The 18714-nt window shown below is 41.8% G+C and overlaps 1 protein-coding gene across 4 annotated transcripts in view; it reads right to left on the bottom strand.

The window, feature by feature from the left end:
- Positions 1-18607, bottom strand: part of TPR (translocated promoter region, nuclear basket protein) — a 33342-nt gene extending 14735 nt beyond the window's left edge. For all 4 annotated transcript variants that reach the window (XM_036387781.2, XM_036387784.2, XM_036387785.2 and 1 more), the window contains exons 1-30: positions 18457-18607; positions 16449-16553; positions 15951-16024; positions 14867-14963; positions 14537-14640; positions 13900-14064; positions 13577-13669; positions 13378-13458; positions 12277-12364; positions 11660-11800; positions 10785-10876; positions 9853-10050; positions 9257-9364; positions 8521-8747; positions 7292-7455; positions 7073-7212; positions 6834-6982; positions 6416-6578; positions 6051-6185; positions 5178-5318; positions 4874-5042; positions 4237-4403; positions 3872-4024; positions 3250-3366; positions 2392-2595; positions 2116-2300; positions 1783-1930; positions 1282-1419; positions 543-674; positions 154-284 (exon numbers count right to left, since the gene is read on the bottom strand). In XM_036387781.2, the coding sequence (XP_036243674.1) occupies positions 154-284; positions 543-674; positions 1282-1419; positions 1783-1930; positions 2116-2300; positions 2392-2595; positions 3250-3366; positions 3872-4024; positions 4237-4403; positions 4874-5042; positions 5178-5318; positions 6051-6185; positions 6416-6578; positions 6834-6982; positions 7073-7212; positions 7292-7455; positions 8521-8747; positions 9257-9364; positions 9853-10050; positions 10785-10876; positions 11660-11800; positions 12277-12364; positions 13378-13458; positions 13577-13669; positions 13900-14064; positions 14537-14640; positions 14867-14963; positions 15951-16024; positions 16449-16553; positions 18457-18607 (4160 nt within the window). The remainder of the gene's footprint in view (positions 1-153; positions 285-542; positions 675-1281; positions 1420-1782; positions 1931-2115; positions 2301-2391; positions 2596-3249; positions 3367-3871; positions 4025-4236; positions 4404-4873; positions 5043-5177; positions 5319-6050; positions 6186-6415; positions 6579-6833; positions 6983-7072; positions 7213-7291; positions 7456-8520; positions 8748-9256; positions 9365-9852; positions 10051-10784; positions 10877-11659; positions 11801-12276; positions 12365-13377; positions 13459-13576; positions 13670-13899; positions 14065-14536; positions 14641-14866; positions 14964-15950; positions 16025-16448; positions 16554-18456) is intronic.
- Positions 18608-18714: the final 107 nt, after the last annotated feature.

Raw genomic sequence — 18714 nt, 5'->3', positions numbered from 1 at the left:
CTTCACCTTACCCGCTTGTTATCAAGCCACAGAAAGAATACCAAAAGTTTCCCAGTTACACGGAGACACTTAAGAAATTACACTTTCAGATACAGCTATAATTAGAATATTTTGCTTTGCACCAAACCTTTTAAAAATTGATCAATACCACACCTGGCAACTTCTGCTTTAAGCCTGCCTGTTTCTTCACTCATCTGCTGGACACGCTTGGCATTTGCCTCCTTCTCAGAGAGCAGCTTTCGATACTCTTCCAGATCGGTGTCCTTCTGCTGGCTCAGTAAGTGCTGGAAGGGGAAGAAAAGAGGGGCATTTTTGTAAAATAATTACACAGTTATAGCCAGAAAATCTCTTTGAATTAGACCCACTGCTTTTGCATTTTGATATGGAATAGCCAGCTTTGAAGCTGCATGAATAACGTTTTATAATTCAAACATATTTCTTAGTTTTTTATCCTTCATAAGAAAATATAGCAGTTTTTTTAGTTGTTTGACTGGTGGGCCTTTTTTCCACATTATGTTCTTCAAAAGGAGGCATTTCTCCACCTGAGTCCGGGCTTTCCAGCGTTTAACATCCTCTTCCAAGAGCTTCTTCTCTGCCTGCAGCATTCCACTCTTCTCACTGAGCTCAGCATTGGACTCTTGCAGGGGCAGGATGTCTGCCTCGAGCTTGCGTACCTGAGAAAGCACAGCAAGGGGTTACAGTCTGCAACTCAGAAGACTGAAGGAATCCCTCAGGAAAAAGTCATGACAGCTTCTGTCCTAACTCTCTGCCAGCTGGAGGAAGAGAAAAGGACAAAGACAACAGCAGAGGATGATCCTACAGAGAAAAAAAAATATTGGTGCAACTTTCCAATCTTAGATGCTCGCTCTGTACTTTGGTACAGGAGAGATTATTAATGTTAAAATCCAATGCATTTGCTACCATTAGAACAAGCAGTATCTCACTTTTAAACTCTTAATAAAGCTGTGGTCTGTTTTATATGCATTCTTGTGCCATTTTTAATGTAATTGCTGATAATATGATTGCTCCTGGTATACCTCTAGCTAAGAATAAACACTGACTTTCAGGTTCATCTAAATGGAACTGAACTTCAAGCTTTGCAATACTGCAGATGGACCAAAGTCTTTTAAAATTGGAAATGTAATGTTTCCTCATTAGTGTATGACTTCAAGGAATAATTATAATGTAAATCACATATTTACTGTAATTAGCAATGGTATATCCCAACATTTAACCCATACACTGAATATCTGAAAGGCTTATGTGAAGCTCAATACTAACTTTTGCTTGTATCTGCTGTAGCTCTTGCTCCAGCCTCTCCTTCTCTTCCCTTAACATCTTGTTGGTTTCTATGAGTATGTTCATGGTCTCAGTTTTCTTCATTAATTCTTCATGCTGTGCAATGGTTTTTGCTGTTACCTGTGGAAAGAGTCAATCATTTGTTTTGCTTGCACATGCACATATACTCCACCTGGATCTGGTATAACACCATCTTGGAAAGCTATCATGTCATTCATTATTTTACATGTACATTCAAGACACTGGGAAGGAGGAGATGGGAGGAAAAAAAGTAAGATAATTAGGGTAAAATAAAGATAATTTATGAGATTTTGGAATTGCCACACTCTCTCACAAGACTTGGAACAAGATACTCCATTTGGTTATAAGCAATCCCAGTTAAAAAAAAACCCCAAATTCTTTCAAAAATTCATTTTTGGGGACAGGCAGCCCCAGAAGAGCCCTGTACTCATTGAAATCACAAGCATTAACCCCAAGCCATACCTGCACCTTCTCCCTCTCAGCGTTGAGGCTGTCCTGCAGCTCCTGGAGCTCCCTCTCCAGGTGCTCCACTCTCTGGCGGTATCGCAGGCTCTCCACCTGCGCCACCTCAAACCTCGTCTCCGCAATCTCCTTCTCCCGACGGATAAACCTGCAGGGAGGAGTTCAACACCACTTCACACCAGGAAAACGTTCTCAACTAGTACAACCACCTCCCATCTGCAATAAAGCACTTGGATTTTTAACATTATCCTTCAAGTATAAAGTAATACAGAATCATTTAAGTTCAAATCTAATTTATAACCCCCAGGAGAAGGAACCAAGAGCTAAGGTTACCGAAGAATTTCTAAGATTTGTTCCTGGGATTTGCCTTCCTCACTGAGAGAAACATTTGCTGCAGTTGGGATGGCTTCTTTCATGGAAGTCACCATCTTATTGCTCATGCTCTCCAGCTGCTCATGTAATAATCGATTTTGTTTCTCCAGATCCTCACAGCGGGATGCAAGTTTTGAAGCTTCATCCTACAACAAAATCATTCACTGAATGTGATTTCTGTGGCTGAACTTCTGTTAACTGAAAAAAACCACACTGAAACAACAAAGCCCATCACACCTTGATCATTCTCTCTCTCTCTTCCCAGGAGGCTTTGGATTCCAAGAGCTCAGACTCTGCTTTCTGAGCAGCCTCCTCCAGCTGCTGCCTCACAGCTGCATTCTTGGCGACTTGCTCTTTGATGGCCTGTAGTGCCTCCACATCAGCAGCATGAAGCATCAACTCCCGCTCATATTTGTTCTGAGCTTCAGAAGCCATCATTGCCTGCACAAAACCAGAATAAATCAACTCTGCTACCCTTAATTTGTGTGCTTGATCTGTACAAAGAGACAAAATCAAGTGACCACAGTGCAAGAAGAAAACCACTGCCCAAAATCTCTGCTATTCTCAAGCACAGGAAACATGGAATGCCCATCTCCTACATTTGGGGCTGGATTAAACAGCCCAAAGTTTTTTTATATCCTTGAAACCAATTAGTGCTGCTGGAATTCTCATCTGCAGAAAAATAAATTCCCTTTAAAAAATGGTTGGTAACAGGACAATCTTACCAGCTGCTGCTAAATATCACACTGCCCCACAGTCATAAAAGATGACAATTATCTATTGGGTTAGAAAAATACTTTCCCCATTGTCTTGTTGGGAGCATTTTCAGCCCCCTCCTCAGGGCATGAAGGCAACAATTCATTAAAATCAGTTAATTACATTCCCAAGCCAATCTTTTTACATAATGAAACAGACCTTAGAAACAGAAATCTATTGCATTCAATAAGCAGCTGCTCCCAAAATAGAAAATGTGCTCTCCCAGCATTTTTCCCACCTCCAGCAGTCCCTGAGTAACAAGTTTAGTTTTGAGTTCAATTGAAAGCTAACAGGAATTCTGCTGACCCTGGCTAAAATAGGCAAACACCACAAACTTACTTGCTCCTGGCAGTCCCTCCTGGCCTGTTGTTCATTATTCAAAGCTGTGCTGGCTCTCTGAAGAGCTTCCTGAACTTCTGACTGCACAGCTGACAGACTCTTCTTCAGCTCTGAAAGCTACAGTGACAAGGGAACAAACAAAACGAAGTAAGAACAAACCCAGGACTAAGTGGCAAAGTATGTGCAGAGTACTGAACACAGTCATTCATAATGGTGATTATTTTATTACTTATAGATTAAAATTAGTATTAAAAGAGACAAATACTTTCTATATTTTGACTTATTAGTATACAGAGGTTTTTCCCAGTAAAAATATAATCTTTTACTTTCAGAGTTGGGCCTGCAGTAATTCTAGTTACAGTAATTTTGTTTCCTTCTGAAACCTCTCACAAAGGCTGTTACTTTATGTTTTCCTGCTCAAAGTTCAGGCAGAGAGTGACAGCTTTAAACACAGAATCATTGCAGTGAAGTGACACTGTCAATATACAGCTCGTGTTTGGAAACCTCTCACAAATTCAGGCAATCTGGGAACACTCTAAAAGATTGGTGTGAAACCCAAGTGAGCTGAGGAAGCTTTGTGAAAGGCCATTCCTTGGGGCTCTCAGGGAGGGTCAGTGCATACCTGCTGCTCCATGTTCTCCACTGCTTTACACTTCTCCTCCTGCAGTTCCTGTTTTTCTTTTTCTGACTCCATCAACTTCTTTTCCAGCTGTGCCTGATATTCTGAAGACTCCTTCAGACGAGCTTCAACTGTTGTACGAACTTCCTCTGTCACCTTCATTAAAATCCATCATGAGATCCATTTTTTATCCAGTTAAATACATTATTCTGATACAAAACTGGAATTTTGTTAACAATTTAAAGCCAGAATAGGTATTCTCATCATCTAATTTAGAACAATAACACTGAAAATGTGGAAAATCACAAACAGCAGTGAATTTTTGCTCAAAAACACAAAGTAAGTAAAAATAAGTAATTACTACTTACTTGTTTTTCCTTATTGAGGGATTCCTCCAGGCTAAGAACCATGGCCCTGTACTGCTCCACATTACTGGAACTAGTCTTGAGCCTTTCTCTTAGGTCATTGACTTGCTCCTCAGCTTGTCTCAGACGACTTACAAGATCATCCACATCTTCATTTGTACTAGGCTGACCTGCAGTATTAGAATACATTCATTAACTCAAGTTTAATTTAGTCTTAAAACCACTGTTCTCTTGAAAACTGAAGTAATTTTTGCATAATAACATGATAAAAACAATTATTTTCACAAAGCTCCCCTAAATTAAACTGTAAGCCCTCACCAAAATAAAAGCTTATAATAAACATTGTTGACTATTTAAAACTATGTAGCCTAATACATTTAAGCTCCTTCAAATAATAAAAAGAATCCTTTAAGAAGTTTTGCACTATTTTTCCCCTTTGTCAAAGACTGCTTGGATGTGAATTTTACATTAACAAATCATGCTGATTATCATCTGTCTGAATATGTGAATGCAGTAACAAAGTGATTTATTATTTACTGTACTGCTGTCCCAATTCCAATTATTATGGACTGTGAATTTTACTATTCTGAGATGGCAATGCTCAGCATAAAGAGAAATTAACTGTAGAGGAAGATTTTACCTTTCCCTGGAGGCCTTTGTGAGGACTGGGATGTGAGCTGGGCCTCAGTGTTGTTCAGCTGCTGTTTCAGCATGGCATTTTCCTTCTGGGCGTTCTTCAGGAGCTCCTTTGTGTTGATGTGACGGTTGGTCTCTGTCTCCAGCTGCCTCTTCAGGTCCAGGATATGAACCTGCAAGCACAGGGCTCTCCAGTTTGCAATTATTCCCAAATGGCACAGAGGCCAAGTGTGGCTCTGCATGTCAGGGATGGAGAAGCACCTGGGGCTTTATTTTCTTCCAAACAAGTGCAGCACATTTACACTCACCTCCTGATTCTTGGTAAGGGAATGTCTTTGCTCCACCTCACTTTCCAGTTTCTTCTTCAGCTGAGATATCTCACGTTCAAGCTTTTCTATCTGATTATTGAGCCTCTGCTTTGTTTCTGTCTCAGATCTCTCAAGTATTCCCTGAAAAAAGAGCACAATGCATTTTGTTTACAACATACCTCAATAATTTTCTTCTGAATTACTGCAGCACTTCATACAAACGTGTCACAACACTTCTCCCACCCCAAGAATAACTAAATAATAGGTAGATACAAAAAATGATGAAAAGTAGTGCTTACAATGTTTGACTTAGCTTTGAAAGGTTTCATTAATGATATTAATACAATAAATATTATTAGAAGAATATCTACTATCCATGCATTCTAATGCCGTGGACTAAAAAAATCTCCACAAGATCTACCAGAGAAACAGAATTCAGTCACGTGATAAAATCTGCATCCTTAAATACATTCTAAGTGTCAATATACATGATAATAAATTATATAAATGTATAAAAGTAAATATAAGGTAACAGCAAAATCAACTACCATGCCAGGCACTGTTAAATTTTGCTATTATTACCATTACAAATTCTTTTCTTTCACTTTGTTTCACATGTTTTGTTTCCATTTGAATCCTTCTCATCAGCTCAGAATTCTCAGGACTTTGCCCAGGTAAATAACAGAGTATCATAATGTAGGATAGGAATCCCAAACTCGCCGAAACAAGTTACTGAAGTATTTTATATTGTGTTGATTTGTAACCACAAAAAAGCCCTATATCAAGACCCAATCCTTTGAATCTTTTATTTTAATGGGTATTTATTGAAAAGCCTGACAGACCCAACCTGGGCATAAGAATAGCACCACATACCTGAATTGTTCTCAAATTGGTGAGCAGCAAGTTCTGTCCTCTTTGTTCAACCAGCAGAGAGTCACGTTGCTGAGTCAGGCGCACATCTGACATCTTCAGGATATCCTTCTCTTTTTTCAAGTTTTCTGCTCTCACCTTTAAGACAACATATTATAAAAACTTTGTTGTCAATCCCTAATCCATCCATTGAATTTAGTATTATTTAAAAATCTGTGTGAATTAAGCCAAGAATAGTAAGAATAGACCTACTGGACATTCTGCTTTCCACACCTTGGAATGCTCTTACATCTCCACTCTTCACTTGAGACATAAGGAAAACTCATGCTGCCCTGGCATACCCCACAGTGCCACACACTGTTACTGACCTCTGCCACTGCCAGTTTTTCATTAGCTCCCCTCAGGTCCTGAGTCATGGTGTTAATGATCTGCTCCTGCTTCTGAGTTGTCGCTGTGAGTTTCTGGGTTCTCTCGTGCAGGGAGGTGATTTCCCGGCGATAGCCTTCCACGTTATCCTGCAGCATCTCGTACCTTCCAGGGAACACAGCAAAGCAAGTCTGCCCCTGTCCAGCTCAACAGGGGCATGCACACTGCTGTGTGCTTCATGGTTTTATACTTCAGCTTGCACAAATGTGCCTCACTCAACCACAGCTTCTGCTTTTGAGCCCACCTGCATTATTTCCTTTATGTTCTTACACAGACTAGACAGGATCAATGTTTAAGTGAACAAACAAAATCAAGCAGCCAGAGAACATGTAAGGCAATGATATTATGTAGCTGAATTACCGTTTGGAGGCAAATTCCAGCTGTGTGGATATCTTTGCATTTTGTGACCTCAGGTCTGTGACCTGCTCCTGAAGCTTTTCATTCTGCTCATTCAGAAGCTTGTCGTTCTCTGCCTTTTCTTTTTTATAGTTCTCAAAAACTTCTTGTAACTGCAGAAAAGAACAGACATAAAAGTAAGGACCAAAAGCAAGTAAAAATAAACAGGGACACCTTTGTGCAGTGTCTACTGAAAAATGTACCTGCTTAAGAGCAGCCTTGGCCTCCACAGTCTCCACAGACTCACTCATGGACACTGGAGCAGGAGTTGCCATGGACTGAGGTAAATTTGGGCGCTTTGGAGTAGATGTAAGACAGATCTCCTCTGGTAACATACCTGAAGCTACAGGAAGGTAAAGGGAGTTTTAAAGCAACTCTTCTGCTTGCCACAGCAGATCACACAGCCCCTGCAGCCTGGGTACCTTGCAGAGGAATGATGGCCCCCGTGGTCTGGGTGAGCAGGATGCGGAACATGTCCCGCTGGCGGATGATGGACTCCACGAGCTGCAGCTGGTGCTGCCGCGACTCCCGCAGCTGCTGCAGCTCACTGAGGGCCTCATCCAGCTGGCTCTGCAGCTCAGAGATCCTGAAACAACAACAACAGCCCTCAACATCACACACAGGCATGCCCAGGTGTTCTGGGCCCCTTCCTTCTGCAAGGATGGTGAGGGGCTGGAGAGTGTCCAGGGAAGGGAATGGAGATGGAGAAGGGTCTGGAGCACCAGGAACAGCTGAGGGAGCTGGGAAAGGGGCTCAGCCTGGAGAAAAGGAGGCTCAGGGAGGACCTTGTGGCTCTGCACAACTCCCTGATAGAAGGGAGCAGCTGCGGGGATGAGGCTCTGCACCCAGGGAACAGGGATAGGACAAGAGGAAACGCCCTCAAGCTGTGCCAGGGGAGGTTCCAGTTGGATATCAAGAAGAATTTTTTCACAGAAGGGGTTGTTAAGCAGTGGCAGGGGCTGCCCAGGGAGGTGTTGAAGTCCCCATCCATGGAGGTGCCCAAGGAAGGCCTGGACGTGGCACTCAGTGCTCTGGGCAGGTGACATCTGGGGCATAGCTTGGACTCGATCCTGGACATCTTTCCCAAACTTAATGATTCTGTGAACCTATGACAAAATCCTGCAAAGCTCCAGAAGACAGGCCTTTGGGCTGCCATTTGCAGATGAAAAAGAAAGCAGGCCTATTTCCTGAACAGCAGAATTCTATCCATGTGAGTAACTTCAAAAATGTCAGTAGCATGAGCAGAGAGTCATGCTAAGAACCTTTCACACAGAATTCTCACTCACCTCAGTTAACCTGTGGCCTTTACAGTAGTGATTTAGATTTGCACACAGGCAGTTTTTTGTTCAGCTAACAGGAATAAAAACTTATCTTTTTGAAAAACAGCTCTGTAGTGTGAAATCAGTCACTAGAAGACTGGCAATTATTTTTACTTCAAGTTTTGATGACAGGACCTATTATAAGATATAAAGCTATAAAGCCATTTTAATAGAAACCTGAAGGTCCTGTAGCTTAATAAGGACTTGCTTTTATGAGTTATTTAGCTGCTGCACACAATTAATAACCATCAGAAGTAAAAAAATGAAAAGTGCTTGAATGAATCCCTGTTACTAATTAGTACAAAGTTAATGAAAAGGAAGAGGTGACCTACTTAGATGATGTTGTTTCTTGCTCCTCTTTTTCTCTTGCCTCCCCCAGCTCCCGAAGAGCCACCAGGAGACGCTGATTCTGCTGCTGAAGCTCTTGGATATTTCTGTAGGAGACCAGGTGTTGAGTGATCACTTCAGAAGAGCTGCTGATGTCAGCAGAGCTCACTGCTTCATCACGGATCACGTGGTTGCCTCTGGCTTCTTCCAGTTCCATTAACAGCACACAGATCTGAAAGAGAACAGTCCTTGTGTAAGGCCTGCACAGACTCTAAAGTTTGCTGTGAAAACCAATATATTGGGAATAAAGGACTTGGAAATTAAGGGGTTTTCCCTAACATGTGCAAACAATTATAATCAATAAATCCTTGTAAGATAATTATATGGCTTATAAGAAAAAATAGCTTGACAAAAGACAACAAATCAAAAGTACATGAACTGTTCAGTTCTGTGAAGAGATCACAGGACAGTCCAATCTAACAAAAAAATTATATACATGAGTTTTCCATGTCAGATGCTTAACAATATTATCCTAAAGCAGCACCACTTCTATCCAGCTAAACTTATTTCAGTTCTGAAAGCCGTCCTGAGGAGATGCTTTAATGTCACTAAGGTACTCAGGACAACCAAAGTCTCCATGACTGTGGCTGAATGCAACTTCCAAGTAAACATCTGAAATGCAGCAGCACATGAATACACAACTGCAAACAGCCCATTTAACCACAGCAATGTTTCCTGTACCTGCTGGGAGAGATCCTTCACTCGCACCTCCAGTCTCTGGCTCTCCCTCTCAAAGAAGGAGGCGTGTTTGTTGGCCTGGTCAGCGCTGTCCTGCAGGCGATGGATCTCCTGCAAGAACACCAATAGGAGTAACCATCACACCTCCACTGGACACATTCCTTTCCAGAGAGATAACAGCATGTGCAGACATGCCTGGGGAACCTTAGAGTTACACAACCAAGGTTAAACTCCAGGTGTTCCGAAATCAAAAGCCACGTTCTTTTGTAATGTACTGGTGTATGCTTTAAAATCATTGGGAAGGGAACACTGAAGTCAAATTTTATGTCAAATAAACGCTAAATTTTGTTTACAGTGAATCTACTCTCCCAGAAAATCAGAGACAAATCACCACTATAAAAAAACTACAAAATATGTTGGTTCTGTAAAATACTTTGTACAGTTCCGGAAATCACAAGGCAGAAAGTCCAACACATATTTTCCCATAATAAAAGTTGACTGAAAGATCCATTTCATCCACTTACAACAGCAATTAGTTTTAAAGATTTTTAAGGTAATTTGTTTTCCAAAATTATAATGCTCTTTTATTTTATACCAACCTTCATAGCTTGTTCAAGCTTTGCAGACAGACTCGCAACAGCTTTTTGGGAACGCTCAAATTCTTCACGCTGACGTTTTAAGATTGGGGCTTTGGCTTCTACTTCCTGCACTATTTCATCCAAATATTTATTGATTCTCCTATTCTCCAGCTTCTCCATATGCAACTGATCCTGAGTTTCTACATAGGCATTGTACAGCTGCAACAAAAAGGTTTTGGTTTGGTTTTGATATGCTTGTACAGATCTGTTTAAAAAGAACCACTGATAATGATACAATTCATACCTTAAAGCACTGCAATTTTATACAACTGAACTAGTTAATTCATAAAAACAAGCTGGACTTATAAAATATGGTTCTAGGACTCATATCATAGAAAAGAAATTTCACATATTAATTTTAAAATGGCAAACTGTAGAGTGCAACTGTCTGCAATAAAAGAAGTCTACATAAAAGGTGTACGTTTAAAGCAAATTTAAGACAACAGAAATATCAAAACCAGTAACACAGCATAAAGGAATTTGATGGCTGGACAAAACAATCAGTAACAAATAATAACAACACAAATTGCATAAACAGAAGTATAAAACCCCCTAGAACCTGTATGACCTATTGTTATGCTAATTGTTTCCAAGTACAGGCCAAAAGCAGAGCCATACAGATTAAACTATTATCTCAGTAAGCAAAAAAAGGCTGCTCCTGCCAAAAATGCATATAGAAAGTAAGTTTATATTAACAAAACCCACCTATTTCTGAATTTGATCTACTAAAGAAAAACTGTAAGGCATGTTGAAAAAAATCCCAGTAACTTAGCAAGTGACATCAGGCATGACCCCAAACCCAAAGAGTGCCCTAAACCTGAACCTTTCTGTTCTCAGTGTCACTGATGGCATCCAAGGGCTTTGCTGCTGCTGGAGAGGTTGTGCTCACTCACCTCAGTTAACTTCATGCCAGGCTTGACCACTTTGGCCACTGCTGCAGCAGTGGGAGACATGGCTGCCAGCTCCTCCTCGGACAGGATGGCTCCTGGAGACACAACCCCACAATTACCATCCAAAAGCTGCAATAATCCCCACCAGAAATACTCTTAAATATCATATCTGACTGGCCTTATTTGAATTGCTGAAAAGCTGTTACTACTAGGACTCCTGAAATGCAAATAATTTCAGAAAATGAGCAGTTGAAATAGCTGGAGCAAAGCTTAACCTCAGGTTTTTAGCACACTGTCAGAGGTCTGGAGCAGCAGAGCACTGGTTTATTTTCATTAAATTAACAAAGGGATAGAGCAAATGTACTCCATGCCTCTGTTCCTTCCTGCTCTCTATCCTTTAGAAACTAGGGGTATGAATCTAACAACAAAAAGAACATAGCTACAACAGTGAATACTGAGCAAAATTTAATGTCAGACAGAAATTTAAGCACAAGAGGTATGTTCACTGCTGCCTTTTTTTTAAAGAGGAAAATAAGACTAGTTTATCATCTCCACTTCCCTCTACAGAAAACCACTAAAAGCAGGCTGATTCAGCCTTGAAGAAAAGTTTCCTCTCTATTTATTTGAAAAGATAACAGATTAACAAAAGAACTTCAAAAATGTATGACAGAAACGCACTTTCTGCTGAGGGGAGCATATTTATACTCATATATAAGCATATGCATATATATGAAATACCTTCTAAACTGAATTATTAGAAATTACCAAAGATGACATTAGATTCATGCAGTTGGTTCTTAAGAGAAATTCAGCACAATATCCTTGAAAGATCACAAAAGCCCAAGAGTTTCTGTATTTCAGGTGCCAGCTGCTCCCACCTTTGCGCTTCGTAGCCGACAGTAAATCATTGGCATTCTCCAGCTCCTTCTCCAGCTTACTGATCTTCTCTCTCAGCTCCTTCTCCATGGTGGCTTTTGACTCCTCCACCTCAGCCAAATGCTCCTGGGCTGCTTTATTAGCTGAAATTCAATCAGACAAGCAGGTTATGTGTTGTGATTGATTTTTATTTTAGAAGTATCAGAATTTAGCTGTGTACCTTAAATTTTACTTTATATGATCTGCAGAAGTTCATGCTGATAAGAAAATTCAGCAGTGTGAGAAAAGCATGAACCACTGCCTATCACCCTTGCTTAGAAATGGGAAAAAAATATCAACTGTCTTTGGCAGTGAAAAGGAACCTAAACTAAAAAGCTAAAGTGAAGACATATCTAGCAAAATTATCAAAATCCATACTAAAATTCCAGGTGTACTTGAAAATAGCTCCCCAACCACGAGTAAATTCAACTAATCAGGCACAGTTTTGTTACAAAGGAACTGGCATTTCCATCACCCCCAAAGCCCAATGAAATTCCTTTCAGGAACACAAAAACCCCATTTTTCAGAGTATCAAGGTACTCCAAGGAGCCCAACTGCTCTCCTCCCTTTGCCAGCTTACCTTCCCCTGCTTCCTTCAGGAGCTTGTGCAGCTCTTCCACTGCTCCTGTCAGCTCATTGCTCTTTGCCTCTGAGTCATCAGCAGCACTCTGAAGAAAGCATTTTAGCTCACCTTTAGTACACAGCAACAGCAGCCCCGTGTTTACAAGAAAGCCTAAACTGACCACAAATTATGAACACAGTTTTCTGCAAAAAATGCTGAAAGAGTCACTCAAGCTGGTCAGTCCTTTCCATGTGAATTGACTCACTGATGCAAACTGCTTTAGAGTAAGAAGCATCAGACACTGATTTGATGTGGCAATTCCCAATACAATCTATGGCCTTTAGCTGTTTACAGCTGCTGCTGACTCTTTCCTTTTTCTGACTAAAGAAAACTGGGAATTTTCAGTACTCTATTTCAAAGAGTCTGAAAAAATAGTATTTTTAGGGACTCCTATTATATAACAGTTTATGTTTCTTTGCTTCCAGCTTGAGATCTCCCAAGTGCAAAGCTGCACAATATTTATTTGGTGTTTGTGCAAGAAAGATCACAAAGCAGAGCTCAGTACCTGTGCACTAAAATGTGCAAACCAAAGAGCAAAAAGTTGTACATTTCAGCTGAGTTAGTCAGTAGGTTACAGGGTATTTTTCACTCTTTGAGCAAACAGAACAAATATTACTTGTTTAGATGGTGTGTCTTTGACACAGTACAGGACATTCAGCTGGGTCCTAACCAAGTCACCAACACTTGCAGTGTTCAGAAATGAACTTCTAACTCAGAAAAATCTCTTGCACAGTCATACTTTCCACATCAACTTTTACCTTCCAACAGATCCTAAGACATAACCACATTTTTACAACATGAAGCCTCAAAATAGTTGGCATAAAATTACTATTTCAACCCCAGTTTTGCTTTTTCTCCAAGATGATCCAAACAATGTAAGAGTCTAAATGCTGACTAAGACAGCAGCAAAGAAAACAATGTTTTGCATGTTTCACAAAGTCCTGCAATGGAAGATAGCCTTTCCACATCCAAATTTTGTGGGGGGAAAACCCTCCAAATTGGCCTGCATTATGTAAGATTTGGACCCTACTAGAGTTATAATGGAATTAACAAACTCACCTTATACAAGTTGGATAATTTCATGTGGGCATTCAGTTCATTGTGGAATCTCTCTTCCATGCTTGTCTGCTGCTCTTTTGCCTGGCAAATGAAAGAGGAGAGGGTAGGGGAGCATTCCACTATTTCTATTTCACTCATTTTATTGTTTGATTTGTAGGACGAACTGCAATGCCATTTAACATATTTCAAGCTGTCTCACCTCCTTTAGTTTATTCAAAAGTTCTTCAACATGCTTCTGGAGGTTTTCATTTGACTGTTTCAAGCTGTTCACCTGCTCCTCCATTCTGGAAACCTATTGAGAGAAGAAATAAAGACACTATGTAAGATTTTTAGCTCCTAGCCCAGTTTATTTTGGAAAATATTTGTCTAATTGTTTTTAACTTAAAAATAAAAACAAACCCAAAAGCTGCTGAAAGAGCATATAAGGTCACTCAAATACAGTCATTAAAGTATTGGCTTTGTTTAACACAGTTAATCAGGTGGTATAATTTCTAAGAAATGACAACTCAGTAATTACATTACCTCCTCCTTTTTGTTCTCCAGACTGCATTTGAGCTCCAGGATTTCATTGCCTTTCTCCCTGGCAGTATGGAGCAGCTCATCTGTTTTAGCTTTCAGCTCAGCATTCAGCCATGTGTTCTGGTTCTGCAGCAGCTCCTTCTCTTGCTCCAGCCTTTTCTCCCGGTACTGAAAAGAGAATTGCACAGTGTGATTGTAGTGGTTCCTGCCATTTGAGTTAGTTTCCCCCAAGTTTAAATTAGTTGAGAACAAGAACAAGATTAGCAGCCTTTTAGAGGAAATATGATATTGAGATTTTTGTCCCTTCCTCCTCTCCTTATGGAGCTTATTCTGCTCACAGAGTAACGGTACAGGTTCACAGCTCATTATTTTTCTCCTTTCCACCTCCCTTCATGGAGCTGAAGTCTTTCCAAGCAGACCTTCCTTCCACTGCCACCAAGAAGGCCTGGACATGCTTGCCCAGCCTGATACCCCCTGTCTTCCAGGAATACAGATCTCACTTCTAGTCACAGCCACCAATTTTATAATGAAAGAATTTGCTATAAATAACAGACACTCACTTGACCTACTTTCCAAAATGGTGATTACATCACACACAAACAATGCAGAACACACACTGTGCTTACAAAGCCCTTCTCACCTTCATGGAAACATCTGATGTTTGAAGCTCGTCCAACTTCAGCTGAAGTTTTGCCTTTTCTGTGTTGGCCTCTGTGAGCTTTTCATTTAAACGTTTAACATCCTCTGGAGGAGGGAAATCAGTGTTAGAAAAACCTGTTGTGTAACAGCTTTAATTACTAAATTGTAAAGAATGACAACAGGCAAGATACTTTGTATGTAATTGCATGTTGGGCACTAAGATACTGCATAAGGCACATTTTTAAATGGAGAAAAACAAGCACCAAAGTGGTGTCTTTGTGCAATGACTGTGTTATTTCCTGGTATTTATGGACTGTGCTCCTGGCTGTACCATTTAAATGTTCAACTTCCTGAGATCGCCTTTCAGTGGTTCGGACCAAGTCTCTCTTCTCAGCTTCCAGTTCTTCCTTCTCTCGAATTAACTGGCTCTGAAAAAGATTGCCCAAGGGCAATTAAGAAATGTGATCAGCTCTCTGGAACTGTTTATAGCCTCTGCTTACACTCAGAACCACACAGCAGTGAGCTAAACCTCAGTGAGCTACCCCAGCCAACTGAACACTGGGATAAGAGGCTTAGAGTGGGCATGGAAATCACAATGGAGCTGTTCAAAACTGCATTTCATTTTAATATTCTTGGAAAGACAGCTGTAATAGTCAAGAATTTCCTGAAACAGCTTTGTTTGGTTAAATAAAAGGGGTAAGAGAGTAAACAAGGAATGACAGTGCAATTTACATGCACCAATAAAAACAACCAACAATGCAATTTACATGCACCAATATAAAAATCAAAACAAAGCCAACAATCTTGGATCATTTACAGACTACATTGTCTCTCAAGGTATCACTACACTTGAGGATGCCCTCAAGGTATCACTACAAAGCACCTCAGTCAGGCCCAGGTAAGCTCCTTTGGGGGAACAATGAGATCCACCTCTCATTGTGGAAAAATCAAACTAATAAACTTGTTTTAGCTTCCTGCTTCAAAATTACTGTTCTGCTGGGTCAGTCAGTTCAAGTGACTCATCCTGCAACCCAGTAACTTTTGGGCATAACACAAGAAAAACTGTGCCAGAGTGTGGGAAAGGATGGGGAAAAACAGAACTGTTGTTTATACCTTTGTCTGAATTTTGGGGGTTTGGGTTAAAATCACTTCACAACAGGTTTCAGCTGGAATGGAACAATCCATCCAAACTGAAACAAAAGCACCTGCTCACCTGTCATTCAGTTTGCTAAAACACCCCCTTTTTAAAAGTTCCTGCAATTTTCCTGCACACACATCCCCATGGACATGTAAACACCTCCCTGAGCTCATCCTGGTGCCGATCCTGATATTCTCCAATGAGAACTGATTGCATTCTGTGCTGCTCCCACCCAGGGAGCCCCAGGGTGTCAGCCCCTGGCCGACCCCAGCAGTACCTGCATGGCCGCGTTCCGGTCCTGGGCAGCCTCGAGCTCCTTGTTCTTCTCATTGAGCACCTTCAGCTGCTCATCTGGGGGGAAGGAACAGCAGTGAGGGATCTCCACTAGGATGTGTCAGAACTCACCCTCCTAATGCAACAGAGCCACAATGTCCCTGACAAACTTTTTTAGTAAAAGAGAGAGAAGAATGCCAGACCCTGCCCTGGATGGACCAGGGGCACTGAGGCAGACTAAGGCACTGCTTAAAAGCAGAAGCAGCTTTAGTGAGGATCCATACACAGCCCCCTGCACTGCTACTACCCAGCAAGGGGCTCTTCTGCCATGAGAACAACAGATTCCATTAATCTTGGAACACACCACCAAAACACATCTCTACAAAAGCAGCTGATGGGAGATTTTCAGCTCCTGTGTAAACCCTGAAGCAGTGCCCACAACCCTGGGCTGGAGGGTGAATGTCCCGGCCAGCACTTAAGGATGTTACACAGTTACACTTACGAAGCTTTTTGAGCTCCTCCCGCAGAGTTTGACATTCCTGGGTCTCATTTACAAGTCTTTCCTGGCTCTGAGCCAGTCGCTTTTCCACTTCAAAGTACTGTTGCTCTGCAAAATAACAAAGTCATCTTAGTTTCACATCATAAACATTTTTTTCTTACTCACCTCTACCAAGGAGCACTCTAAAGAAAACATATAAAAATACTAAGACTGTAACAGAATTTGAAGGAAGGAAAAAAAAAAAAAAACCACAACATTTTTGAAGGCAAAAACCTGAATTTTCACATTGAATGAACACTAGCATGACAAGTGCTGTGCTTCCAGAAACTGTGATATGTTTCAGCCTGCTCTAGTGGAAAGTGTCCCTGCTGATGGCAGCAGTTGGAATGAGATGAGCTTTAGGGTCCCTTCCAACCCAAATCATTCCATGACTCTGTGAAATTGTCCATCAAATAAGAGCCTGATTAATCTGAATAGTTCTTTAACATTTTTGATGTAACCAGAGATGTTGTATCAGCCCAATTATGCAGTGTGGGCTCATCAGCTTAAAACTTCTTTTATTTCTAGAGTATTTCTATACATACAAAATAAAATCCACATATCCCCAGGTATCAAGGGATTTGATGTGGGGAAACTTTTAGTGAAGACTTCTTAAAATTAATTCCTGGGCTCTATTCCCTTAGCAGGGAAAAAAAAAAAGAATTATATGTGAATTTTTGTGATCTAAAACAGTTACTGTGTCATGGAGCTTCAGTGTAAAATACTCAGTAAAAGCATAATTAATCTCACTCTTGGGCAGGATGGGCTTCAAGGAAGCACTGAGGGATGTCTGTTTATCTTCTTCCTCTGATACATTACAATTGCAAACAATGCTGCTGCTCCTGCCACACGTGAGAAGAATGGATCTGGATGAGAGCAACTTGCTAAAATCTGTGGGTTACCTTAATTTACACCACAATTTATTAATGCATTTACCAAGATGTCTACCACAAGAGAGACTGAAAACTGAAAGGTAGAAGTAAAGCTTACATTAGAAGTATGTCACATCCTCTACAGATTAACCCATATTCACAATCTCACACTCTTGTCTCCTGCTCTCTGCTGGTGTTACTGTTCTGTTATCAACTCATCTCTAAATCAATATAAAAAAGCATTGATTCCATCAGGGCCACTTTATGGAACAAAATTGAACAGGAAAGTATAAACCTAGGGCTGTTTGAGAGCTGTATGAACAAAGCTGCATTTCTCCTCCACAACGAGGACCAAAGTAGACTGAAGCACAGAACTGTTTGGGTTGGAAGAGACACCTAAGATCAGAGTCCAACCATGGCCCAGCACTGCCAAGGACACCACTGACCCATGTCCCCAGATGTTACATCCACATGGCTTTAAAATCCCTCCAGGGGTGGGGATTCCACACTTGTCCCGGGCAGCTGTGCCAGGGATGGACAGCCCTTTCAGTAAAGGACTTTTTCCCAGTATTGAACCTGAACCTTTCCTGGTGCAACTGGAGGCTGTTCCCTTTCCTCCTGTCCCTGTTCCTGGGAGCAGAGCCTGATCCCCCCGGCTGTCCCCTCCTGTCAGGAGCTGTGCAGAGCCAGAAGGCCCCTCCTGAGCCTCCTTTTCTCCAGGCTGAGCCCCTTTCCCAGCTCCCTCAGACACTCCTCCTCAGACCTGTGCGTATCAATGGTAGTTAAAAACCAGGGGAAAAGCTGTTCTTTAAGACCAACTCAAACGCAGTTTTAACCCTGAACGCCCCTTAGCATGAAAAAAAAACCAAAAAACAACCAGCAGCAAGAGGAGAAAAAAAAAAAAATATATATATATACTCCAGGAGACAAAACGAGACAAACACCGCTCAGGTCCCACTGCAGGCCCGTTCCAAGCCCCCTCCTGGCCTCACAGCCCCCAGGGTACCCCCGCAAGCCTGTGGAAGACAGAACCGCGTTCCGCGCAGTGCCCGCGCTGCCTCCCCGAGCACAGGGACCGTGGGCCCGCCGCCCGCGCTCACCGCTGTCCACCTTGAAGCGCTCATGGCGGGCCCGCAGCCCGTCGATCTCGCCCTGCTGGTCGCCCAGGAAGCGCTCCAGCTTGCCCTGCACGGCGCGGGGCAGCTTCGCGAGCTCGGCCCGCTCCAGGAGCTGCTGCAGCACGGCCGCCATGGCTCCGGCACAGCACCGCCCGCCGCCCGCAGCGCTTCCGCTTCCGCCACGGCAGCGCCATCATGGGAGTGGCGGCAGCGCCGCGGCAGTGCCACAGACGGGACAGG

The sequence above is a fragment of the Molothrus ater genome, chromosome 9 (genome assembly GCF_012460135.2).
Source record: "Molothrus ater isolate BHLD 08-10-18 breed brown headed cowbird chromosome 9, BPBGC_Mater_1.1, whole genome shotgun sequence".
In the NCBI taxonomy this organism is placed as follows: Eukaryota; Metazoa; Chordata; class Aves; order Passeriformes; family Icteridae; genus Molothrus; species Molothrus ater.
Note: the sequence above shows the minus strand (reverse complement) of the source record. Positions and strands in the feature narration are given on the sequence as shown.